Raw genomic sequence first — 27401 nt, 5'->3', positions numbered from 1 at the left:
ACCGCGAGCACACCAACCACAGACTGACAATCCCCCGGACCCAAGGTCTCACATTAGCATTGGTATTCACACATAATGCATTCCAGTGAGGGAGGGGAAAAAAAAAAAAAAAAAAGGATTGCGCTCGGCGGTGATGTGCACACAAACAAAGCATCTCACACACACATAGACAGATATACAAACTAAAAAAAACATCTGCGTTATTTATTTTTCAACTGCGCTCTCCTCCGCCCCTCCCCTTCCTGTGATTGCACGTGGCAATCCGCCATGACGGATTACCAGTCGCTCCTAATAGTTCTTTAATGACTTCATTAAATTGTGTTGTGCGGCTTATGATCGCGCTGCCAATTTGTCAGCGTGGGTAATGCTGGGGCCCTCCGAGGGGGCCCCCCGCTGCCGTCGGGCAGCTAATTGAACGTGGCCGGCAGACGGCTGACAGCTGACGGGAAAGCTTGGATTCAGAGTTTCTCTCACCAAAAAAATTGAAATTTGTGCCGTATCATCCGAGCAAAAGTGCGGCAGGGTTCTCGCCATGCCCTTGAGGTGCTTGAATTTTGTCCCCAGAAATGTAATTACAGGATACCTTGAAAATGATACCCCCCCTTTGTGCTGAAGTGCTTGAAAAATCCTTGGGGGGGGCGCCATCATTGAAAATCTGCGATATTCCCCCTGCCATTGTGGTTCAAATGAAATAAAACATTTTCCAGAATCGCTTTTTGCGACATAGATTTTGCCAGGGAAACTTACATTTAATCCAGCACGGTTGGACACATAATAGTAGCTGACCATGAGATTAATAATAGATATACTAATATAAACAATACAAATTAGACATTCAGACTAAGATTATAATATATTTGAATAAATACAGATCACATTGAAATTGATTATATTTGTTTTGTGTGATGTCCTTGAACAATGGTGCTTGAAAAAGTACTTCTCGCATTTCATTTTGTAGTGCGATAATGAACCCCGGTGTGAATTATTTTTTTGTGCATTTTTGTCTCATAAAAAACGCTTTGGGACGCTCCAGACGTTGATGTTTCATGATGTTACAGTAATGGAGACTAATTAAGATCGCAGGATGAGCTTTGGCCCCACGCCCCTCCCTGGCCCCGCTCCAGAATCCTCCCAGCCTGCCGCCCCAGACCCTGATCCCCAGCCAGCTAGGTCACCGTTTCCCCACACACAGCCTTCTCTCCATCACACACACACACACACACACACACACACACACACACACACACACACACACACACACACACACACACACACACACACACACACACACACACACACACACACACACACAGCACTCTTAATAGCCAAGGTCAGGATTAAGACATAGGGAAATCAGATCAAGAGATCAGTGGACGTGGGACACTCTCCGGTGGCCAGGTGGCAGCCGGACGGAGGTAAAGACAGAGGGATCAGATACGGCAGAGGGAGGGAGAGAGGGAGGGAGGGAGGGAGGGAGGAAGGCTGTGCGGGGAAGGGAGCTCAAATTGCAACGGGGGGGGGGGGGGGGGGGGGATAAAGGGGAGGAATGATCGCATAGCAGCCCGGGGGGAGAATTGTTAAATCTCGAGAGGGAGAGAGAGAAGTGTGTGTGTGTGTGTGTGTGTGTGTGTGTGTGTGTGTGTGTGTGTGTGTGTGTGTGTGTGTGTGTGTGTGTGTGTGTGTGTGTGTGTGTGTGTGTGTGTGTGTGTGTGTGTGTGTGTACGTGTGTGTACGTGTACGTGTACGTGTGTACGTGTGTGTGCGCGTGCGTGATGGAGAGAAGGCTGTGGGGTGTTTTTGTGGCATGGGCCCCCTTTTTTTAAAACCATTAGCGGCGGGATATTTGTCATATTATGTTATTAGATTAGCCAGGACCCCTAATGAAAGCTGCGGCGATTTGTCAGCTTTATGGATTGCTCCGTCCTCCATTTCTATTTATCACCTAGCGGCACTGCAACACACACACACACTGGCAATTCCATCTGAGCTGCACACCCCAGGGTGAGGCGGTGTGTGTGTGTGTGGGTGGTGGTAGGTGGAGGATTGGGGGGAGTGGGGGTGGAGTGTGGGGGGGGGGGGGTTAGATAGACCCCGTAATGGGATTCCAATGCTAAACACGCTGCCTAGCCGGGGTTTTGTCATTCGGGGTGTGCACACTGTTCGCCGCCACATCGCCCAGAGGGGGGAGTGCCATCGCCTTCCCTTTAGATTATTTTAACCCCCACCTCCTCCCTCCCTCCACCTCTCCTCCCACCCACCGACCCCCATTTCCATTATATCTCACCCCCCCCCCCCCCCCCCCCACCCTCCAGTGATGAAGCCCTGTCTGCCCATTCATCTTCCAGCAGGATGCTTGTGTTTTCTGCTCCTTGGCTACAGAGCTGCCAGCCGCCCCATCTCCATTTCTCCCCCTCTCTCTCTCTCTCTCTCGTTTCATTTCCCTCCCCCGCCTCACTTCCCAGCCAGAGGTTTAGTCTCGTTCTTTTGCGGTAGGCAAATAAATATTTGGGAATTTTCGATTCACTTCCAAGAACACCCCCCCCCCCCCCCCCCCCAATACGTAGGCGGTAGGTCTAAACCGCCTCCTCCCTCTCTTCAGCGGTGAGGAACGACCGGAACAAGAAGAAGAAGGACGAGAAGAAGCAGGAGTGCACGGAGAGCTACGTCCTGAGTCCCGACACGGAGCAGATGATCGACCGGGTGCGGAAGGCCCACCAGGAGACCTTCCCCTCCCTCTGCCAGCTGGGCAAATACACCACGGTCAGTAGTCCCACGTATTAGAGCCACTGGATTAATAATAATAATATTCATAATAATAATAATAGATTTTAATTGTATAGCGCTTTTCAGGGTACTCTAAGACACTAAGTATCACATAAAACAAAATAAATCACATACTGTAGTAACATACAACAATACATAAAAACTAATAATCACCACGTCATCAACATAAACTTTTTCCTTTTCCTTTGAACTTGCAATGGAGTACGACCAGGGTACACGCATTAGAGCCACTGAAGTGTAATTTACACCAGTGTTTCCCTACTGTGCTTATTACCGTGGCCCTACTAAAAGTTAGCGATGCAAGAAACGAGATGTTCAAAGCAAACAAATCTTGGAAACGATTCGGAAGCCGGGAATCATCCCGGGCAAAGCAGTGGAGCTGGGAGTAGTTCCCGAGGATCCCTGGAGTCACTTTTGACGCGATGGAGTGACCCTAGTGAGAATTCCCTTCCCAGCGCAGAGCCAAGCCGACTCTTCTGACTCTCGTACGTCGTTCACCGGAGGTCCTCCTTCGCTCACCGTGCCTTACATCAACTGAACCAAACGAACAGAGTCAGAAAGTTGAACGACTCTTTTCACTGAGTGACTCATCAGGAGCCGAGTCTCAAAAAAACAAACCTGTCGTCACTACTAATAGATCTCCCTTTCGGTGTGAACCTTGAGCTTGTCCTGATGAACACAGAGCTGCTCTTGTGGTTGGAACTGGTGAAATCAATTAGTGCAGCCTTACAATTTTGATCTTGCAACACACGGGCTAGTTTCCATTATTCCTGTATTTTAAGTGGAATTTGATGACCATGTTCGCGGCACACCGCGCTGGCTCTCACGGCGGGGTGGTTGGAAAACCATCGACGTGCATTTCCTGATCTCAAACAGCCTTAAAATGTCTGCCCCGCTCCCTGCCCACGTGCAGAGTAACAGCTCGGAGCGCCGCGTATCGCTGGACGTGGACCTGTGGGACAAGTTCAGCGAGCTCTCCACCAAGTGCATCATCAAGACGGTAGAGTTTGCCAAGCAGCTGCCTGGCTTCACCACGCTCACCATCGCCGACCAGATCACCCTGCTCAAAGCCGCCTGTCTGGACATCCTGGTAAGGATTTTAGCCGGGTTTGGGGGAATTTCAAATTATTGGGAACAAACCATTTTGTCGCCCCTTGGAGACTCTCCTGACCGTCTCGTTGTCGAGTTAAATGACGCTAATAATTATAAAAGTCTCAGCAGCATGCCTTTGCCCTTTTGACGCCTTCGAAAAACCAATTGTCCCCTCCCCACGTCGGCAGATTCTCCGGATCTGCACGCGCTACACGCCGGAGCAGGACACTATGACCTTCTCGGACGGCCTGACGCTAAACCGGACCCAGATGCACAACGCCGGCTTCGGACCGCTCACCGACCTGGTGTTCGCCTTCGCCAACCAGCTCCTCCCACTGGAGATGGACGACGCCGAGACGGGGCTCCTCAGCGCCATCTGCTTGCTGTGCGGAGGTATTGCACGCCCTCCTAGCAGAGTTTGGAATCGACCCCAAAACGGGAGAATGAACTCCATCCTTCCATTTGGTTATTAGATCAATCCTGTTGATGGTAACATGGTGGCCATATTCACAAAAGTCATTGTTTGTGGGAAGTGGGCATCCTTAACTCCACCTGTTAATCAAATAAGCAGCAGGTCTGAACCCAAGTCACAGAAGTTGATATGAGCTGTATGAGCTCCACCTAGTGGCGAAGGAAGGACACTACACCCATTGACTCCCCCCGCTTGTCCCCCCCCCCCCCGCAGACCGCCAGGACCTGGAGCAGGCCGACAAGGTGGACAATCTGCAGGAGCCGCTGCTCGAGGCCCTGAAGATCTACGTGAGGAAGAGGAGGCCCCACAAGCCCCACATGTTCCCCAAAATGCTGATGAAGATCACAGACCTCCGGAGCATCAGCGCCAAAGGTCAGACGTCTAAACATTGTTTTGTTTTTTTTTGTTTGTGTTGGGTCGTGTATGTGAGCTGGTAAGCGTAGAAGCTCTCAAAGTATCTCATTCAGCATGCGTACCAGGTCCTTGAGATGCTCGAATATACGTCCTCAAAACTCTTTAAGTCCTGGAATACACCCCCCCCCCCTCCCCACTTTGTGCTCAAGTGTTTGAAAATTCCTTGGGGAAAAAATGTGATCATTGAAAACCTGTGATACTCCCCCTGGTTCTGTTCTTCCAATCACAACGTAATCAAACATTTCCATTTCCAGACACTTATAATCGTAGATGACGATGAGATTAAAAATGATACAAATAATAGACGATGAGACCAAGATAATATTAAATTAATTAATAAAGATCACATTGAAAATGTATTATATTTTTTTCTTTATGTGAAGTCCTTGAAAATGAACAACATGGTGCTTGAAAGTTCTTGAATTCTATTTTGTAATGCCAGAATAAACCGCACTGACACCCCACCCTCTCCCGCTGCAGGAGCCGAGCGCGTCATCACCCTGAAGATGGAGATCCCCGGCTCCATGCCGCCACTCATCCAGGAGATGCTGGAGAACTCTGAGGGGCTGGAGAGCGGCGCGGCGGGGGGGCGCTCCAGTGGCGCTCCCCCGGGCAGCTGCAGCCCCAGCCTGTCCCCCAGCTCCGCCCAAAGCAGTCCGGCCACGCAGTCGCCGTAGCGACCCCCTTTCCCTCACCTTCACCTCCACCTCCTCCCTCAGGATGGTTTAGGAGGACTCCTCCCCGAGACTGTAGCGGGGCAGGGGGCGGTGGGGGTGCACGCGCACGACACCTCCGAGAAACTTTACCGAAAACACTGCTACACCCGCCACCCAGACCTTTGCCCCCACCCCCACCCGCTGGGTGGAAGGACGGACGAGGAGCTGAACAAGGACATTTCCCGCAAGAGAGAGACCTTTCTAAAAAAACAAACAAAACAAACAAAAAAACAAAGGAAACACGTGACACTTTTTTGATGTTATTCTTGTCGAAAAACTCCCGCGGGGGATTGGAACCTGCTAGAAGCGGACCCCCTCCTCACCATCTCCTCCTCCCAACACACACACACACACACGCACACACACACACACACACACAAAAATAAAACCTCTGGGTCTTTTATTCCTTTTTCCGACTTCGAAACGGACCGATTTCGTACAAAAAGTTATATAAATATATATATGGGAGCAGAGGAGGAACTCTGGCAGGAAACGCAGGACGAACTTTTGTTTATTTCAGAGGTCAGAGACCTTGGCGTTCCTTCACCCGTTTGAATATTTTCCTACCCGAGAGTGTGGACAGAGAGACGATTCCGTATTTTCATCACATGCCAGGAAGTTGTTCTGATTCGCAAAAAAGTCAAATAATGTGGAAATTACTGTCCGATCGATACACACACACACACACACACACACACACGCACAAACACACACGCAAAAGTGCACAGAATTTAAACTGCGATGAATATCATACTATTCCAGGTTGGATTGGTTTGCCTCTTTTTTTTTTTTTTTTTCTTGGAATTTTTCGCTGCAACAAGAATGGGGGGAGAGAGAGAGAGAGAGCGAGAGAGAAACAAAAACAAATGATTGTATGAACACGGTTGTATGATATGGTCACAGGTCCTTTTCGAGAAAAATCTAATTAATGAAGATTCTTTATCGAGGTGTATTTTAAGTAGCCTTTGAGTTTGTGTATATAAGCTGTATTCATTTCTTTCAACAAAAAAAAAACAAAACTATGAAGAGTTTAGCTTTCACCTGATTTAAAAAAAAAAACAAAAAGGAAAAAAAAAACCTTTGTTTTTTTTTTCGTTCATAGGTTTGATTCAGAGGAGAGAAAAAAAACGACTATTTGAGCACATTTTACTGAAGGAAACGCATCCGTGTTGGTTTAAAAAAAAAAAAAAAAATCTTTTTGTCCTACTAAAGAAAACCCGGACGGATCTATAGCAAAAACCTTTTGTGGCTCCGCAGGTTTTTTTATACGTTCACCCTCATCACACTTTAAATGAATAAATTTAAAAAAAACAAACGTTTTACAAAGGAGAAGCTCCCCCTGATCAGGGAATAGCTTTTTTTTTATTTTTATTTTATTTTTTTCGGCCGTGCGACCGATGGGCGGGTGTGGCACGGGCGTGGCGTCGACGCTCCAAAGAAAGCGACGGCCCCGGTCCTGATGTGAAGGATTGTAAACGCACACACTGTGGTAGAAACACAAGTGGGGAAGAATCTAGAATTCCCCCCCCCGTTTATTTCCTATGGTTTAAAAAAAAAAAAAAAAAAAACGGCCATGACCCCCCCCCCCCCCCCCCACCACCAGTTAATTTTTTTGGACACCGGAGCAACGCAACCTCACCCTCACACCTGTGATTCTCTTTCACGCCAAACGCCTTCACCACAAGCACACGCCTCACCCCAAACATCATTTCTGTCCACACACACACACACACACACACACACACACACACACACACCTATGTCTCAGGAAGGAATCATTCTGTGTGCTTGGCCTGTTCTTTGTAAACGTTCTCTTGTTCTCTTGCTGCACCGCCCGTCGCCCCCTCCCCTTTCTAAATATGCACGCACACTCACGCGCACACACACACACACACACCCCTGCTACTGAGCCCCTGAATTCTTCAGTCACTCATGTTTTTCGTAGGCCAGGATTTTTATTTTATTTTATTTTTTTTCCGCATAGCGACGCTAACCAGCAAAGTGTTATACGACATAGGATGCCAGTGCGGAATGTCTTTGGTTCCTTTTTTTTTTTTTTTTTTTTTCCCCCCTCATTCATTACTTTATTTTTACCGTCGAAAGCTGCTTTCATCGACCAGGACTTAAACCGTGTCCAGAACAGCACAAAAAAAACAACAAAAAAAAAACCTCCCTCCACAGCTAATCTGGAACAGACGCACCCTCAGTTTGACGAGTATGGAATATGTTGCAATTTTATCAAGGTTATCAGGTGACTTTGAAAGAAAACAAAAAAAATAAAAGAAAAAAGAAAAAGAAAAAAGAAAAAGAAAAATGAAATAAAACAAAACCGACATTTAATAATTATCGAGGTGTGTTTGTCTTTTGTCGCTTGCGGCGGTGTTCTACGCGCTTCGCGTGGCCTCGGTCTCGCCATCGCCATCGAGTGTCAAAGAAAAGCAAAAGGCGACGCATTGATGGTGAACAAGGTGACCTCCAACGTTAATGACGGAATTATTTCATATACGTGACTTATTTACTTTTTTTTCCTTTCTTTAATCAATCATCACACAGCGTGTGACATTAAGTGGAAAACCATGAAACATTAAGGCATCGTAATGAAATAACAAAAACGAACATAATCCTAATAATCATATAAAATCATCAATAATCATGTAAAAAATAAAAATGTAAAAAATACAATTATTTAATAAAATATACATATTGTTTAAGCCAATAATATAAATGAATAATTTAACAGAAAATGAAGGCAATAAAATCAAATTCTGATTGAAACAATTCTTGTATCGTACTAATTGTATGTGGACATTTCTTATGATATAAAACCTGGACAGACTCAAATTACTTCGCGACTTGTTTACTTCGTGTAGCCCGGCTCTCATCAGCCCGATAGGATTCAAGATTCAAGAGGTTTATACGTTCACACATATATGCAGTGAAATGTCTTTGCAACGCACCCGGAGATTATGCACAATCGTTACTCAGTCGAACATAACAATTCTTGCATCAAAACGGGGGAGGTTGAATCGAGAAATTGACGACGGTAGAAAAAAAAAAAAAAAAAATCCCAAAGATAATTCCAAACGAAGAAAATTGTTTCAAATCATTAAAAAAATAATAATAAAAATAATGTCGCGTATTTATATCAACTTTTTCCAACTTGTGGACTCTCTTGGCGTCATGTCTACTCAGCTTTATGAACCAAATATCAACGAAGAGATTTTGGGGGGAAAGAAAACCCCATGAAACGCTCAGGTGATAAAAGTGCAGCTCAACTAATGGCCGCTAGATGCTGCTCCAGAAAACCTCCGACTGAATCGAAAATAATGGAAAAATAAGACTAATTCTTGACAGTCAATCAAATACTTGAGGTCAGTATTTAGGAAATACTTTTTTTTTTCCCCCTTCACCCTGGGTCCTTACCTTCCTTTCAGTGTATGTTTTGATGAGCAGGATTAATAACAGTCCACTCAGTAGCAGTGAGCCACTCCACCATGATCGCTTTTTAACGGGGTAGTGTGTATCCTTAGACGCAAGGGGGCAGTGTAGAAAGAGAAAAAAACGTTGGTAGAGCTATAAATTATAAATGTAATTAAAATAATAATAATAATAATAATAATAATAATAATAATAATAATAATAATAATAATAAAAACGTTTTTGCCATTATTTCTCGATGCCTATGTCCAAAAATAAATAATGTATAACTCAATTACCATTTAAAGTTCAAGATTCAAGATTCAAGATTTCTATTCGTCACTTACATATGCATACTTTCATCCATATATGCAGTGAAATGTAAGGCAACGCACCCGGTGATGACGAGGAAAAATTTCTAATAGCCCAACTGAACTCCTAAAACGTAATACAGTAAGTCGAATACTTATAGAATAAAATAAAAATATATATAAAATAAAATAAAATAAAAATAAAATGAAATAGATGGGAGGGAAGGGAATAGAGGGAAGGGAATATGCTTATGTATATGGAATAGGCAATTATGTATATACAGATATGTGCATTAAAGTGGCATGTGAATAGAGTGAGGTAGCGTTTGGGATAATACAGCACAGTGTACAACAGTACGGCGCAGCAATACGGCATCACGAACAACCCTGAACAGTGACACAGTATGCGCTACAGTATGCTACATACAGTACAGTAGGTAGTGGAGCCTATGTGTTAGGACCCCTGGTGAGGTCAGCATTGACAGTTGTTATGGCTTGCGGGAAAAAAAACTCCGTCTCAGTCTCTCTGTTCTCGCTGTGTGACTGCGGAGGCGCTTGCCTGACCGCAGCAGCTGAAACAGTCCGTTGTTGGGGTGGTGAGGATCCTTCATGATCCTACGGGCTCTGCTACTACACCTCCTGGTGTATAACTCCTGCAAGGGGGGGAGGGTAGTTCCAGTGGTACGTTCAGCTGAACGCACCACCCTCTGCAGGGCCCGCCTGTCCTGGGCAGTACAGTTCCCAAACCAGGCAGTGATGTTGCCTGTCAGGATGCTCTCCACTGCTCCAGAGTAGAAGGACTTGAGCATCTTACCGAGACCCGGAGTTTGAACACATGCGCGAGCCTTGTCCGGCATATATAAAGATGAGAACGTTTTAAATATTACAACTTATTTTTGTTTTTATTACTTGGTATTTCGCAGTTAAAAAAATACAACTGAAAAGGCTGATGTGAAAGAGAGGTTCCAATTTTGGCTTTGGACTTTGCATGTCAGTCACTTTCCACGGTCAGATGTTACTAACGTGCAAAACATCAACAAAATAACTTCTCATAATTAATTCTTGAAATGCCAATGAATATACCATTTTGAACAAAGTAGTCGGTGCTATTTCTAAGCATAAAGAAATGACCACAGTGTGTCACAGCGGTTAAAACGCCCGACGTCACTGTCTAAAATCTGAAGTAATAATTAAAAAAAAACAAAAAAAAACGGTTGTTCAAGCAACATAAGGAAAATATGTCATTTTTTGTTCAATTGTTCTCGTATAAATTGTTTACATTTTGGAAATGCTTGTGAAAGCTCACATCGCCAACCACGAGGACCGCAAAACAGACGATTTTACAAGCGATAAATACAGCGATAAGTAGCGACGTGTCGGTCGCGAACGAGTCGTCTCTCTGATCCGGTTTCCGTCCGAGAGCCGTTTTATTTCTTTTCCTTTTTCTTTTCTTTTTTTCTTGTGAATCAATACGTGACAGAATAACAGGATGGTCCGACAACGCGTTTGTGAAACACGATCCAGAAACGTCTCATTTTGGTAATAACAAGAGAGCCAAGCGCGGTGCGTTTTGTACGTTGTCGGAACGCACATTTGAAATAAATAAAAGAAATATAAACGAATAACAAATGGCATCGTTGACGGAGCAGAATATTTTTTGGTGTCAATATTATTTGATACAAATTAAAATCGAAATATGTGCGTCTGTGTAGAGTTGTGTAATTATTTATTGACGATGCAATTTCATTGGTGGTGTTATTTTTGTTATACAACTAGGGATAGTTCTTCTTAAACCATGAGTTCGACCGAAAGTGCACAAATATTGTTTTACGTTGTTTAAGGGTTTTACACCAAACACAATCAACAAATGATGGTATTCTGGGAAGTTATGGGGTTTGGTGTAATTACGGTGAATCATTTCAGCGCTATATGTGCTTTTCGGCTGCACTTTAAAAGCCAGAAGTGGTGAGCGTCGACGGCGAACGAGTCTTGCCTGTGTTTGCACATTTACATTTGTTTTTCTTGTTTTGTTGTTTCATTTGACACTTGCGTTGGCAATGCAAACGACGCCAATAAAGCCCCTTTTGAGCTGAGCTGAACGTAATGAGGAGCCGGAGGAGCCCGAGGAGCCGACTTTCGTCGCCGAGCTGAACCAAAAGATCTGACTCACTGTAAAAAGCCGGGATTCCGATCACTAACAGCCCGGCCGCTCATTGGCTCAGGCTCCAGTTATGGGCGTACGGTCTTAGCCAATCACAATCCTTCGCGCGGAATTTCAAACATTTTCAAATCAACGTCGCTCCTTTTTTTTTTTTTTTTTTTTTCCCCCCCAAGCGATTCATCCGCTCACTTTATAAACAAAGTAGTACCCCGCATCGAGACACACGTGTGCTATCGTCAACGAAAATGCAGGCGTAATAATTGAACGACAACATTATGGAGGTTTAGCGAATAAAAAATAGAACCACTTTCGCTTTTTTAAAATATATATCTATTTATTTTATTTTTTTTGTTTCGGCGGAGGGATACGCAAGGTAAGCCGCACTCACGCCCGGTCGACTCGTGGCGGCGTAGCTTGGCGTCGGACGCGCGTCGTCAGGGTTTTACGTGTGTGAGATGTGGCGAATTTAACGTCCTTTAAGTCACGGGCGCCGCGTGTGAGTTGAATTTTATGGATGACCAGACTTCCACGAGTCTCTGCAGTGTTATTTAACAGGTAATGTTATTATTATTATTATTATTATTATTATTATTATTATTACTGTATGCTTGTGGTACTTCCAAACCGTTTGACGCGAGCGGCGTCGGCTGGCGTTCGATAAACGTGGCTCGATCCGTTCGCGTCGCCTCGTGTGGTGTTTTTGAGTTTCTGTTTCATGTGTTTTGTGAGGGTGAAACGACTGTTCTTCGCCACTCCCAGGTAGCAAGCCATGCCTTTATACGGAAAGATCGTCGTTATAAAGAAGGGTGGAGGAGACGGAACCGCGTTCCCTCTCACCGCAGCGTGTCTATTTGGAAGGTGAGGCCGAAGGGAATGCGTCCCTTTTTATGTACGATATTAGAGAGAATTTAAAAATCCACGTGAGTTGTGTATGTCTCTTGCTTTCTCCCGACATATTAGACTAGATCATTTTTTGGGGACATGCCGGCCACCATGTGTTAGCTTGTCTGCATTGGATAATGGATGGATTCATTTTAAATGTGGGGAGGCGGGGCTTCGTGCTGGTGATGGCAGCGTGCGTAGTACTAAAGTATTTGAAGTACCCTGATGTTTAGTCGGTTAAAAAAAAAAAAACTAGCCCCGAGGAGTGAGTTTTTTTTAAATAATTACTTGACATATTCAAATTTTAATCCAAAGCACAACGTTGATTGGTATCGATGGCTTTGTAGTGGCTACTTGCGTATTTATTTATTTTTATATTTGAAATCTTCCAATAAGGCCTAAAGATTCCACTCAGTGAGAAATTGCATTGATGGCACATGATAATCACACACAACGTAAAATGACATGAAGCACAATGCAGAACTGCAACAAATAGAAGTCCATGCAACATTGACAAGAATACATTTCAAGTAGAAGACAGAAGCGCAGCAAATAGCGGATCATAAGTGCCATAGAAATGTTTCCTATTTATACAAACATACATTCAACTATTAACAATAATTACATGTTGTGTTTAAAGATCTGTGTTTTTCATTTAAATTCATCTATAAAGTGAATTTAGTGATTAGTTTCTAAGCTCATATGTTTGAAAGAAATTGCTGAAAACGTGTGAAAAGACTTAACAATGTAGTACTCAATTGTTGGGTTAGACATTAAACTGTTTCTCACCATTTTTGTCTTCTGGATTTTTTTGGGTGGGCCTAAATCATGACTGACGTGGAGCGCTCATATTTGGCATGGCCCCTCCCCTAACATTTTAGGTGATTTCACACTGCAGCAATTTCCTCAGAGTTCTAAGACCTTTTGGAGGAACCGTCCCTTTTTTGGAACTGTAACTTTTAAATGACGTCTTGTAGATCTAATATGAGCAAAGGTTCGCCTAAAATTTGTTCAGAAACAGGTTTTGGTGGACTGATAAGGTGAAATAAGTGAAAGTTAGACAGCAGGTGGAAGGCAGTGTGTAAGTGGTTCTGCCTAAATGGGCTTAGTGGCCTGCAATATAAGTGCAATTATGTGTGGAAGAGGCTACTTACATTTTCACTTGCTGGTTGACACCTGACACTTTTTGGCTTTTACCAGCCTGTGGTCATCGGGAATCAGTTTCTGGGAAGTTGTGGTTTTCATTATGTCATTTAGATGTCAGTGTGTCACTGGCTGCACAGATTGGCCTTGTTAATGTTCATCAGCAAGAAAGCCTGCTCCCATAGATACGTTGTCATAAACATACAAAGTATCTGCTGTCATCTTTGTGTAAATTGATAGGATTCCAAACCAACAGATGCAAATTTATTAGGTGTGTAACGATTCTCCAAATTCATGATTAGATTTGTCTTTCGATTTTAGGGTTTCGGTTAGATTTTTTTAGCGCTGGCACCTATTCCATAGTTAAGCCCCTTTGACACATAGTTTCCGGTAAACTACTGGTATAACCTTTCTGATACTGCTAGTGAGTTTCACCTTTCACACTTGCGCTACATTCAGGAACATTTCTGTCCTGCGCTTTTTCACAAATGCAATGATAAAGCCAGAATAAATGGGTTATGAAATAGTGCAGCAGAAGTCACCCGCTGAGTCCCTTTTCACACCCCGCGCGCCAGAGAGCGACAGACGGAGCAACAGAGCATGCTGCTCATTCACTTGCACGGGCAAAGAGGATGTATGTGGATGTAGCACACAAATAAAAATAAATATGCTTATGGGATAAATCCTGAAATAAGTAGACAATGCAATAAATAAATAAATGTCAATGGGTAAATATACACCCGGTGGGTTGGGCGGAGGCAGTGGTGAGCCTGAGCCCCCACACACGCCGGCGAGGTTGGATCTATCATCACTTTCATTGCACCACAAGGTTTTGTGAGACCCTCCGGATCTTATGCAAAGTTGTGGGTTTTTTGTTTTTTTTTGTTCCCCCCCCCCCCCCCCCCCCCCCCCCCAAGCACGCAAAGTGAGAGCCAAATTCCAACAGGGCACACAGCGGTGCAGGTACACACTGGTCCTCTCCCATTTGGAAAACTGTACTGTAGTTTTTTTATTTAGAATGTTATATCTATATTTTGGAAAACTGAAGTTTTTAGAACGTTTTGCATAGGTCATTACAATGAAAAAGTTTTTTTTTTTTTTTTTTTTTCACTGTGGACAGTCGGTTGTTTAGACAGTTTAACATCCAGAGTTTGCACGTGTTTAAATGGTATAAATTATCTGTAAATTGTAGTCACAAAAAGAAAAGCGTTGTACGTACCCATCACCCCCCCAAATACCCTACATTCCATCTCAACCTCGCAATTTACATTGATGACGGACTTTTATTTTTTTATCAGCCAGGAAAAATCCATGCATTGAAACAGTGTAACTGCATTTTTTTCGATTTCTGTAACCGCAGCAGAGAGGGGACAGAGGCTCTCGCCCTTTCTGCTCAGAGCTGTCGAGGAACCTACTGGTAATCAGATCTCCCTTCCCTGATCTATAGCCCTATGTAGAGAATTTAATAGGGGCAGGTGCTCAAAAAAGAAAAGCCACATGGAAGCTGAGCGCACAACACAGGTGTGCTGAGGACACGTTCCTCATGAATATATCATGCCCAGACAATCCCCTTCCCCGATGTCGATTCACGCTTAAAAAAAAAAAAAAAAAAAAAAAAAAAGCCTGATAAAAAGGGTTCCAAGGGGCAGAGGCACAAGTACTCTTGCACCACACACAAACATGTGTCTGCCACTCAATGTGCAGGTCTTTTTTATTATAATATAGCAATATATATAATATAATCTCATACAGAAAGATTTTGATTTATTTTCTTTACTTACTTGTATGGAAAATTATAAACAGAATCCTAACTCAGAGATTTGGAGCAGAGTTTTTTCTGTTTGTGTCTCCTCTAGACAGCAGTGCGTGCTAGCTCCTATACCTGTCTTTTTATTTCAGATCTATTTATTTTTGTTTCTTTCCTAAATGTACAACACAAATTTTAAACAGAACTGAGTTCAGGGACTGTCCTATTCAAAAACAAACAACAACAACAAAAAAAAACCCCGTGCATCCCCACTGTGCTGACGGTGGAGACACATGTCTCCTCGTTGCTTTCCGCTCCTATGGGACATGATTTAGTTAAAAAAAAAAAACAACAACTTTGTAATACTCTACTTGTAAATAATAAATACTGCTGTTCTGGAACCGTATTTGCCACATTACATTCTTTGGGCACGTGCACGCTAGGTTTAATTAATTTATCTATCGTATAGAAACTTGCTTTGCTTGGTACACATAGTTGCCCCTTCCAGCTAAAACATCCTGGCTGGATGAAACCTGCTGGCGGGCTGGATTCAGCCACAGGCTGTATCTGACATCTGTGCGGTGCATAATCTCATAAATTCAGTTGGAATATATGGGTTTGATGTAAAAGCATATAAACGCTGATAGAGGATGTGAGATAATCTGCATTGCCGCTGACACCTTTTGCCTGTGTTGTTCTAGGAAGCCTGACTGTGACATCCGTATTCAGCTTCCTCATGTCTCCAAAGAGCATTGTCGCATTGAATTGAATGAAAATAAAAAGGTACGTGAATTGTTTGTAATCGTAATTAAAAAAACAAAACTGTTTGAGATAATGTTCCTATAAATTTGATTCATCTCCGGTCCAGGTCATTCTCACAAATCTGAGTTCTGTGAATCCAGTCCGTGTTAATGGAGAGGTACTGCAGCAGTCTGACTGCTTGAAACATGGAGATGTAATCACCGTTGTTGACCGTTCTTTCAGGTGCGTTTTTTTTAATAGCCATTAATGATTTAAATTTCTTCACCAAGAAACATCAGAATGTCCGACACGATTTGCTCATAGTATTATCCATATACATTACATTGAAAAACAAACTTCTGAGTATCTTTCATTATAACTGTATTCTGTGTGTAAGACACGGGTCAGACATTTCACGAGGAGCCATAAAGTTTTCGATGCATGTTTGACAATAGACATATTCTTTTTGTGTGTTTTGTTATATGTTGTACAATTTTGGGGATAAATAATCATACTTTTCACTCATCATGTCAGGTTTGAGTGCCCGCCAGCTCCCACACCAAAGAAGAGGTCTTCAATTGCGGGCAAACCTGAAACACTCAAGGTACCCTATAATTATCTCAAAGGTTTAGTGAGAACATTGCCTACATGTCTAAAGGTTTTTCTCAAAGCAATTACTAACGATGGTGTCCTGTTACTTAGGTTCTTCAAAATCAGCAAACAGCCACAGGAGAGAAAAGAGCATCGGAAGTGTCAACAGGTGCGTATGTTGGACAGTCGAGCATCCATGGCAGATATGAATGGGGATCAATTCAATCAAATAACACAAACACACATGGGTAAAATCAAGAGCCAAAAATAATAAAACTCAGAAGGATAGTCATGGACACCAAATGGAGAAAGCAATGCCCTTCTAAAACTTTTGAAACACACCAATACTGCATGCCTATACACATTTCACACTTAACACAGATGATCTCAGAATCAGTGTATTTTGGGTTATTTGTCAACTGTTCTAACTTGCTTTTTGCTCAACTTTAGGCCTCCATCTGAAAGATGGAACCAATAATGACAATATCCAGCGATCACAGGACAAACCCATGGAGAAGGAACCCAAGGAGGAAGGAAACTTTCAGACCAGCAAGGCTGCGTCCCCCTTCAATGAGCTGTATCAAATGATCAAGCAGACCCTGGAAACTCCACGTAGACGGTCAGAAACCAAGCCCCAGACACCTGCCTCCAGAAGTTTCTCGCCCAAGTCCATCAAGAAAATGGTTGGGGAGTCTGCCATGTTCGCAGAAGCAAAGAGTACCCCTAAGAAAGAGGAAGATGGGAGTGCAGGAACTCCAAAGTCTCCAAAGAGCAGGAAGTCCCTCACAGCCCCTGTGTCTGAAGCGACTCCACTCCTGCCAGAGCGAGCCAAGGACGCCGCAACCCAGCCAGCTACTCCTGCAGCACGGCCCTCTCCAAGGGTCTCTCCGCGAAGCAGTGCCAGGAAGCTGAAAGCCCAGGAGGTTGTGGCTGAGCTGGAAGCAGCAAAGGGTAAAAAATTGAATCTTTTGTAGTCTTAAATCTCGGTTTTGTTGCTTTTTTACGTGTTAATTAGCACATTGGATATGGTATCCCTTCAAATTCCTTATTTTGCATATACTTGTAAAAGACAACCCATATAATGTATTTGTATTTCCGCCCTCAGAGAAACGAATGTCAAGGAAACGCAAAAGTGGAGATGAACCAAGTGAACAGCTGAAGAAAAAGCGTGTGTCCTTCGGTCTTAATCTAAGCCCAGAGCTGTTTGACAAACGGATGCCTCCAGACTCTCCGTTACGGAAAGGGGCCGCCCCCCGACGCAGCCTAAATTTGTACATACCCAAACAGTCTCTCCTCAAAAGAGCATCCGTCATTGGCTTGTTGCAGGTAAAACTTAGGCTAGACGTTGGTTTATACAGATACTCTCCTACATACAGTTTGTCCTTCATACACACTACTCGCAAAAAGTTAGGGATATTTGGCTTTCGGGTGAAATTTATGGAAAATGTAAAATGTTCTGCTACAGTGATATTATATCATGAAAGTAGGGCATTTAAGCAGAAGCATGCAATGGTGATTTCCTCAACTCAAACAATTTATTGAAACAAAAGCCAACAACAGCGGTGGGAATACCACAACAAAAAATGTCAATGTCTCAATAACTTGTCATGTGGCCTTGAGCATCAATTACTGCTTGACAAGGACGTCTCATGCTGTTCACAAGTCGACTTATTGTCTGCTGAGGCATGGCCCCCTACTCTTCTTGGAGGGCGGCCCACAGGTCATTGAGGTTCTGGGGTACAGAGTTACGAGCCTCTACACGGCGACTCAGCTGATCCCATAGGTTTTCTATGGGATTCAGGTCTGGAGAAAGTGCAGGCCACTCCATTTGAGGTACCCCTGTCTCCAGCAGCCGTTCCCTAATGATGCCACCTCAATGAGCTGGAGCATTGTCGTCCATGAAGGTGAAATTAGATCTGTGTTGTTCATGCAGGGGCACAATGACTGGATTAATGATGTTATTCAGGTAGTATGGGCTTGTCACTGTACCATTCACAAAGTGAAGGGCAGTTCTGTATTGACTAGACACCTGCCCACACTGTAACACCACCACCACCAAAGGCTCGTCTGGTGACAACAGTGGCTGATGCACAGCGCTCTCCTTGACGTCTCCAACATCGTTGGCGGCCATCATTTCTGCTCAACGTGAATTGACTTTCATCAGAGAACAGCACTGAAGCCCACTGGTCCATCGTCCAGCGTAAATGCTCCCTGGCCTGTGCAAGACAATGATGCCTGTGCCTGGTGTTGTGGTCAGGTACCCTTGCAGGTGGTCTAGCACGCAGACCACGCTGATGTCAACGGTTTTAAATGGTCTGACGTGACACTTGGGTGCCTCTCACCTCCATTAAATGTGCCTAGAGTTGAGTGGCATTCATCATCCGGTTCCGCAGGCACTGTTCACAATGCAGTGGTCATCAGTGTGGGATGTGGCCAAAGGACGTCCACTTCTATACCTTTCTGTGACTCTTCCAGTCTCTGTATCGCTGTTGCAACCTGCTGATGACACTCTGTGACACTCTAAGCTCAGTGGCCACTTCCCTCTGAGAACATCCTGTTTGATGCCTCGCTATGGCGAGATACTGTTGATCAGTTGTTAGGTGTCGTCTTGGTCTCATGACGTCAAAATGTGAACAGCATGATGAAGAGGACTGTTTAAATACCAATTCTAATTGAACCAGGAAATGTATTGGTCGATTCATGGATAAACACCTGTTGTGAATTTTGCTGTTCAGCTTCTTGTTAGAGAACAGCAAGTTGTGCAAAAAGAACTGAAACATTGAACAGTTGGACATGCGCATTCAAAAGTTTAGAGAAGGTCAAATTAAGTTCACCTGTAAAGGTTATAGTGCATTTTAGGTTCATCCTGAAATTTCACCCGAAAGCTGTGTGTCTGTGTCTGTGTGTGTATTGATCAAATGCACTTTAATTTTCAAAGGAGGTTGAAGTTGAGGATCCAGCAATTGCTGTGCACAGCCCGGCAAAGTCCAAAACCCCAACGCCTGCTAAGAAGTCCCCTAAAGCCAAAACGCCATCACCTGGAAAAACAGCAGTTAAAAGTTCACCTAAAAGAAAGTCCCTTCCGGCCGGCGTCACATCTCCGTCGAAAGACAAATCTGTGTCTCCCAAAGCAAGGAAATCTCCTCAAACTCCAGGCAAATCGGCATCCCCTGTTACACCTCTGACAGTCCAGAAAACTCCCAGCAAGAGGAGGTCGTCTGTGGTGTTGGCCGCTCCCGCAGCGGTTGCCATGACGCCAGCTGAAATCCCGTCCAGCTCAGGGACCCAAACCACTGTGAAAGGCCGGTTCTCTGTCTCGTGTATCAGCACACCGTCACCCACGGCACAGCAGCAGGCCGCCCCTAACCCGGCCATCCCTGAGGATTCACTTCCGGTTACCTCGAAACTGCCTCTGAGGAAGAAGAGCTTCTCGCGAAAGACTCCCAAGAGCGCATTGAAAAACGCTGCAGAGGTGCTGCGTAGGAGGAGCGGAGTTTCTCGAGCGTCTATGAAAGGTATTCAAGACTGTAAAATACCATCTCCCTGAATTCCCAATTTAAAATAAAGAGTCTGGAGAACTCAATTGTTTTCATTAAGCCTAGTTGAGAAATGCTGCCATGACTTAAACTTACTATTTTACCTTTAGTTGTAATATTATACACCAGAGTTATACAATATCATTGATCATCTTGGATGAAAACATGTTAAAAATCACGTGGTTTCAGATTTCAACACTGCAATTGTCTTGGCCCGACTAACATTGTCCATGTTTTGTCAGTTGTAGGTTCCTGGGCTGACATTGTGAAGTTTGGCCAGATCAAACCTCAGGTTACAGCCCCAGCTAAGAACTGTGCTGCCAGACAAAAAACAAAGAAGGTTGTTGTGGCCAAACCCAAGGTAAAGTGAAGTCATCTCAGAGACATGAAAATAGTCTTAAAAGGCAGGTTGTGGTTTTTTCTGTGTTTTGCATTTCTGGTGGGGTGGAATTTGCTTCCATGTAATGACTGGAATGCTGGAAGAAGCTTCTGGCCCATAATTACATGCTTGGAGCTGTTCCTCAGCAAGTCAGACCTTCTTGGTAAAAAGGGACAGTCACATTTTTGTTTAAAAGTATTACTCCCATTCTAAGACAATTGGCTACCACATAGTGATGGAATGCCAGGTCCCCATGTCACATAATTTCTTATTATCAAACTATAAGTTCACTGAACAGATAGAAAGATTGAAACATGAAAGGATTTCTATATTTATCATAACTTTAACAATTGTTTCTTAGGTAGTTTATTTTCTAAAGTAATTGACTTTTCTACTTTCTATGAAGAAAATATTATACTGTAAATTGGATCATACAAGAATATAGATTTTCAAGGGCTCAACCATTGAAAATAAACTTGTACATACAGTATTTCCTGACATACGTATCTCAATTGTGGCCTGTCTGCTGGTAAAAATTAGACAGAACTGATTTGAGCTCTTTATATTTTCATTTTTTTAGAAATGATTCAAATTCCACTATGGCATTAACAGAAATTACATGTAAATTATAAATATTTTTCATGCTATTATAGACTCCGGCCAAATCTCTCAGGGACCATGTCACCACTGGCCACGCTGATTCACCTGCCACCATTGTCGTTGGCAAAGCTCACAAGCGCATCATGCAGCCTGCTGGCGCTGCCCCGAGGCTGGTCCACAATGTTGCAGTCCTCAAAAATAACCTAAAAATGGATGAGGATTTGACTGGTAACTGCTTACTTTCAATCCATCTATAAATATAAACGCATTTCATTTACTTATTCTTGTTTTCTGCACCTTAAGCACACAACATAACGTTTTGATTTGTGTTTCCAGGACTTGCTGAGATATTCAGTACTCCGGTGACTACAAGATGGAGAAAATCAGCCACTGTTGTGCAAAGCGCCACCCAGACTCCTACTGCAGCACTCTGCACATCTGTGATCGAAATGTCGGTCATGAAAACACCAGAGGAAACTGGTAAGGGGTTGCACATTAGTAGGCTGGGTATTGTTTAAACACTTTTTATAGTGGTACCCCATACCTTGTCTTTGATAACGGTTATTTAAACATTACATTTTTATATTCTTATTGTCTTACAATGCAACATTTTTCTTTTTCCAGGTGAAATGGTTGTGTCTCCACTGAGTGTGGTCTCTACAGCAATGCGCGGGGAGTACAACAGCGAGGCAGTCCAGCGCCTCCTTCACAGTGAAGAAGAAGCCAGCTTTACTGGTGAGGTCCTTCCTCTGGAAATGTCCACTGAGGATGCCGTTGACCGGCAGTGTCCGGATCTAAAAACTGCTGTGGTAACTCCCAAGCAAAAGCCTTCCCAGTCTGACTGCCTCACAGGAGTCAAAAGGCTCCTCAAGACCCCCAAGCAAAAAGTTGAGCCGATCGAAGATCTCAGAGGGAAACTCTTGAAAACACCCAGACAGAAAGCCCAGCAGCAGGAATGTCTCAGTGGTGTGAAGAGGCTGATGAAGACACCGAGACAGAGGACCGAGCCCATAGAGGACCTCCATGGGAAACTGCTGAAAACACCCAGACAGAAAGCCCAGCAGCAGGAATGTCTCAGCGGTGTGAAGAGGCTGATGAAGACACCGAGACAGAGGACCGAGCCCATAGAGGACCTCCATGGGAAACTGCTGAAAACACCCAGACAGAAAGCCCAGCAGCAGGAATGTCTCAGCGGTGTGAAGAGGCTGATGAAGACACCGAGACAGAGGAACGAGCCCATAGAAGACCTCCATGGGAAACTGCTGAAAACTCCAAAAGCACCTAAAGTGTCTGAAGACGTGGGCTTTGACGGTGTCAAGGAGCTTCTGGAGACACCTAAACGGTTTGAGGAACCTGTCCAGGTTCTGGCAGAGGTTGCTGTCACTGAAACCCCAGAGGTGGAGACCTTCCAAATGGCTCCCGAGCAAAAGGGCACTCCAGTTGAAGACATGAGAACTCCCAGGCAGGAGGTGGAACCCGTCGACGACCTGGTGGAACCCGTCGACGACCTGGTGGAACCCGTCGACGACCTGGTGGAACCCGCCGACGACCTGGTGGAACCCGCCGACGACCTGGTGGAACCCGCCGACGACCTGGTGGAACCCGCCGACGACCTGGTGGAACCCGCCGACGACCTGGTGGAACCCGTCGACGACCTGGTGGAACCCGCCGACGACCTGGTGGAACCCGCCGACGACCTGGTGGAACCCGTCGACGACCTGGTGGAACCCGTCGACGACCTGGTGGAACCCGCCGACGACCTGGTGGAACCCGCCGACGACCTGGTGGAACCCGCCGACGACCTGGTGGAACCCGTCGACGACCTGGTGGAACCCGCCGACGACCTGGTGGAACCCGCCGACGACCTGGTGGAACCCGCCGACGACCTGGTGGAACCCGCCGACGACCTGGTGGGCGTTAAGAGGCCGAAGACCCCCAAGCAAGCATGTGAATCTGTTGAGGAGAACTCCGGACTTAAGAGGCTGATGAAAAATCCCACGCCAAGGGGTGACGCCCCAATGGAAGAGTACGAAGGTCTGGCTGAGATAATGAACGAGCCGGAGATTTGTTATATCGTGCAAAGGGAGATCACCCAGGTAATACAACCACAAGTGCATTTAAAGTCGGATGGTATAGGGAACTATTCCAACAAATTCAAAATTGCATGACATCCATGTGTTTAGTTTTGTAGTTCAATCAATACTGATGATTTTTTTTTTTTTTTTTTTTTTTTTTTAAGGTCGTTTTTGCAATGGCTTGTGTAGTGCAATGCCTTTATGCTAATCATAAATCCCAAATTTACAGGATCAACACTGTATGCTGAACACTGAAAGGCTCGTAGAAACTGGATCGGATCTGACAAAAGGTTAGTAGTTTACTACACTCTAAATCAGTGGTGCTCAAGATCCTAGAAGGGGTACACTACAAAACAAAAGTTTTTGTCAGATGAGTAGCCCTTAAACTGGCATTGGCAGAGAAAAAAACAAAATTAACAAATAATATACTGTATGTGCGTCGTCTGTGTTGTTTTGAACACATAACCAATAATTGTCTTGTTTTGCATAATTCAGCAGCATTTCAAATGATTATTCCCAATTTAGAACCTGTGAGTTTAAACAAGATGGAGAGCTTTAAATGTTGTGATTTATAATTTATATTATGTATGCATGATTACGGAGATGAATGCATGTATTTCATTTCTGAATCAGATGCTGCCATCGAGGAGAAGTTGGAAGATGTGACTTGTGCTCAAGTTGAAGATGGACCCTCAGAAAACATGGAGGTCTCCCAGGCTAACGGAGCCACTGGTGGGTTGTCTGGAAATGGTTAATTGTGTTGATTATAATGTTCAGATTGCAATAAAGGTGTCTCTTGGCTGTTGTGAATTTATGCCTAATGAGAATAATTAAGCCATAATGAAATGTCTCTTATCAGCTAGTTACTTCAAACAAGACCCAGGACACATCATTTTGTGATTGAATAATGAAGACAACATTATGATAGAAACATTAAGAAATGTTTTACGTGTGTATGTATTTAGTGGATATATAAAGATATCTATGAGAGACAGATTTATATTTGTACATGGTTTTGACTATTTTTTCCTCCCATATCAGATGCTGCCAGTGAGGAGAAGTTGGAAGATGTGCCTTGTGCTCAAGTTGAAGATGGACCCTCAGAAAACATTGAGGATGTCTCCTGTGATAACATGACCACTGGTGGGTTGTCCTGAAATGGATTATTTTCTTGTTGATTTTGTACAAAATTGAGGTAAAGGTTTCTTACAGTTTTGTGATTGAATAATGAAGATAACATTATGATAGAAACATTAATCAGGAAACGTCTCACTTTAGTCAACCGAACAATGTTAGGACTAGTGTTTAAGCGGCAAAATGTTGAACTAACTTTCAGTTCAATCATTTAAGTTTTACTTTTTTTTTTTTTTTTTTTTTTTTTTTATACACAGAACCTGATGTTATTTGTGGTGACCAACTAGAGGAGAGTGAGCAGGCCTGCAGTGAAGCCCAACATGGATCTGTGGATGTGATGGAAACAGCTCCTGAGGAAACTGTAGGACAGAGCCGACCAGAAGAACAATCTGAGCCTCAGATAGAGGCAGAGTTGTGCCCAGCTAGTGGGGAGGCAGTGGGTAGTGCTCCAGAACCAACAAAGAAAACCGTCCGAGGGAGAAGAGCCAAAACCATAAAACCTGTTGATGAAGCTGAACATGTTGAGGAGGCTGCCGTCACAGCTCCAGTCAGAGGAAAACGAGGGAGAAAGACAGAAACTGTTCCCCCTGCAGCCGTCAGACCAACGGCAACCAGGAGCAGGAGAGGTGCAAAGCCTCTCGAAAGCAAGGAGGTTGAGGTCCCAGAGGCGACGGCTGATTCTGCGCCCGCTCAGGAAGCTGCTGCTCAGAAGCCCAGAAAAGGGAGGAGTGCCAAACAGGCCACTGTGGAACAAGTGCAAGTAATTCCAGAGATCGCCTTCGAAGCCATGAACGACCAGCCTCCTCCAGCAGACACCACAGAACCGGCAGCAGATGACATTACCGTTTCACCTGAGGAGCCTTGTGTCAAGCGGCAGAGGGGAAGGAAACGCATGCAGGTGCTTGAGCAGGCTGACACAATACAGGAGGAGGCTGCTGATGTCATGGATCACAAATTGCCTCCAATGGAAGCTCAAGCTGAAGAGCACATTGCCACCATCACTGAAGAAAAACCCAGAAGAGGTAGAAAGGCTAACCAGCAGTCAACAAAACAGGCAGAAGAGGCAGAGGACACGGTTGTGAATTACGAGCAGCCCCAGGTCCCGGTCCGAGCCAAGAGGGGTAGAGGAAAAGCCGAGAATGCCGCAGCATTGGAGGTGACTGAACAAACTGCCATAGCCGAAAAACCTAGGAGAGGGAGGAAGCAAACGAAACAAGAACCGGAGGTTGAAACTTCTCCCGAGCTCACAGAGGTCCAAGACAAACCCACAGAGAGACCAAAACGTGGGAGAGCAAAAAAGGCCCAAGCTGTAATTGAAGAAGTGCCAGGGGAGGAGGTTGAGCACAGCCAGGCGGCGGAAGAGGAGACCAATGACCACGCAGAGTCCACCAGCATCTTGGCTACGGAACCACCAGAGGCTCCCGTTAAACTGACTTTGGGGAGGAGAGCCAACGCTGCCGTGAAAGACCAAGTTGCGCCAGCTGCTCCAGCAAAGAGGGCATCTAGATTGGCAGCTCCTCCACTCAAGGATGCTGTTGTGGAAGAGAACATTGCTGTTTCTTGGTCTTGTGCAGCTAGAGGAAGGCAGAGGAAGCAGAGTAGAGCTGAAAACGTTGAAATCCCCGTCAAGATCCCAGCAGAGCCTGTGAAGAGGGGCAGGAAGCCGGCGGGTAAACAAACGGTTCCTCTACCAGTTGAACCAACGGTCGAAGAGTTGGAGGAGACAGCGCAAGAAAGGGTTCAGGTCAAAAAAGCAAGAGGGGTGAGAAAGGGGAAATCTGCCACCAATTCCATCCAGGAAAACACTGAAGACCTACCTGCCGCCGCTGAAGAGGTCGCAAAGTTAGCAAAGAAGTCTGTGAAGTGGAAAGACAACTTAACAGTGACTCATGAGCTTCTGACCGCAACACCTGTGCTGAAAGCCACCCGGGGCAGGAAGGCCAAACTTGTGGAAAGGGAAGAAGAGGCCCCCACGGCTGAGACGGCCACCTCCAAGCCTGCCGCCAAACGGAAAGCCTCCAGGAACGAGAGCAAAGCTGAAGAGGAGGATCTCTCAGAGAAAGCTGCTCCCACTCAGCCTGTGAAGCGAGCCAGGAGGGGGACCAAAGAGGCCGACTCAGCCGCCCCTCAGGAACCAGAAACCTCAGCCAGGGCTCCTGGCCGCGGAAGGGCCTGCAAAAGGGTTCTGCCCGTTGAAAGTGCCCAAACTGAGGTTGAGGGCCAGCCCAAAACCCGACGAGGGAGAGCAACTAAAAAATAGGATTATTTTTTTCAAAAACAAACGCATCTTTTTTTATTATTTTTTTTTTATATATATATATGACCTGTAAGGCATTTTCGATAGTGTTATTTTAGCTTAAAATGTAAGCACTGATTTTGTTTAAACATGTAATTTCAGGTCTAGTCTTAATTGCTTATTTTGATCAGGGATATTTTAATGGTTTGAATTTTATTCATTTCTAACTTTGCAAATATTATGTAAGGTGGAAAAAAAACATTAAATTTTTCTATGATTTTGTAACACTGTCTTGTTTGTTTTGTTTTTTTCTCTTTCCTTTCCCGCTTCTTTTTTCCTCAAAATGGTGAGGGTTGTAATTGACGTCTTGGGTGCATAAATATCTCAGAAAAAGGTGCTCGCCACAGTTTTTCCTGAGATATCTATGCAACCCAAGATGTCAATTCACCTTATGTTTAAAAGGTATATAGATGTATATGTTTAAGAACTTTTCATAATAAATTGCTCAATTACACCGTTTTAAACCACAGCTATGAAAAATACAGTGTAGTGGGCTGCCCTTTTAATGGCGGTAGGGGGGGGGGGCAGCGTTCCGTGGAGTGGAGTTCAATGATGGCGATGGTTGAAGCGGTTTCCGAGCCTGGAAGACTCCGCGACCCTTTCGGGTGGCAGCGGAGCGAGGAGATGGTGATAGGGTTTTTAGGTGACACGTTTTAGGAGTCAGTTAGTCGGTCTATTAGAAAGGAATTTTTTACTTTTATTTTTTTCCTAGGACATATTGTGTGCTATCACCGGGTGCGTTGCATTACATTTCACTGCATATATGTATGAAAGTATGTATATGTATGTGAAGAATAAGAATCTTGAATCTTGAATCTAGGGAGGAGTTGCGTCCTTCAGAACGAGGCTGGCTCTGCGGAAGGTGTCTTCCAGTGAGGCCATTGGAAGTCCTTGTTTTCTGGGTTGTGTT

The 27401-nt window shown here is 44.5% G+C and overlaps 2 protein-coding genes across 3 annotated transcripts in view; both read left to right on the top strand.

Annotated features, from left to right (window-relative positions):
• Positions 1 to 7814, top strand: part of raraa (retinoic acid receptor, alpha a) — a 99731-nt gene extending 91917 nt beyond the window's left edge. For both annotated transcript variants that reach the window (XM_080021592.1, XM_080021591.1), the window contains exons 4-8: positions 2600 to 2760; positions 3698 to 3874; positions 4065 to 4269; positions 4562 to 4720; positions 5243 to 7814. In XM_080021592.1, the coding sequence (XP_079877718.1) occupies positions 2600 to 2760; positions 3698 to 3874; positions 4065 to 4269; positions 4562 to 4720; positions 5243 to 5439 (899 nt within the window). In that variant the 3' untranslated portion in view covers positions 5440 to 7814. The remainder of the gene's footprint in view (positions 1 to 2599; positions 2761 to 3697; positions 3875 to 4064; positions 4270 to 4561; positions 4721 to 5242) is intronic.
• A 3992-nt stretch (positions 7815 to 11806) lies between these two features.
• Positions 11807 to 26618, top strand: mki67 (marker of proliferation Ki-67). The gene is made up of 17 exons (XM_080020743.1): positions 11807 to 11922; positions 12127 to 12225; positions 15841 to 15922; positions 16008 to 16123; positions 16415 to 16484; positions 16583 to 16640; positions 16922 to 17422; positions 17577 to 17797; positions 19410 to 19986; positions 20250 to 20368; positions 21040 to 21214; positions 21323 to 21466; positions 21611 to 23082; positions 23291 to 23351; positions 23695 to 23793; positions 24103 to 24204; positions 24453 to 26618. The coding sequence occupies exons 2-17, from the start codon at positions 12137 to 12139 to the stop codon at positions 26453 to 26455; spliced, it is 5889 nt and encodes a 1962-aa protein (XP_079876869.1). The 5' UTR covers positions 11807 to 11922; positions 12127 to 12136; the 3' UTR covers positions 26456 to 26618.
• Positions 26619 to 27401: the final 783 nt, after the last annotated feature.

Source organism: Zeus faber (genome assembly GCF_960531495.2).
Source record: "Zeus faber genome assembly, chromosome: 20".
Classification (NCBI taxonomy): Eukaryota; Metazoa; Chordata; class Actinopteri; order Zeiformes; family Zeidae; genus Zeus; species Zeus faber.
This window is presented reverse-complemented; position numbering and strand designations above follow the sequence as displayed.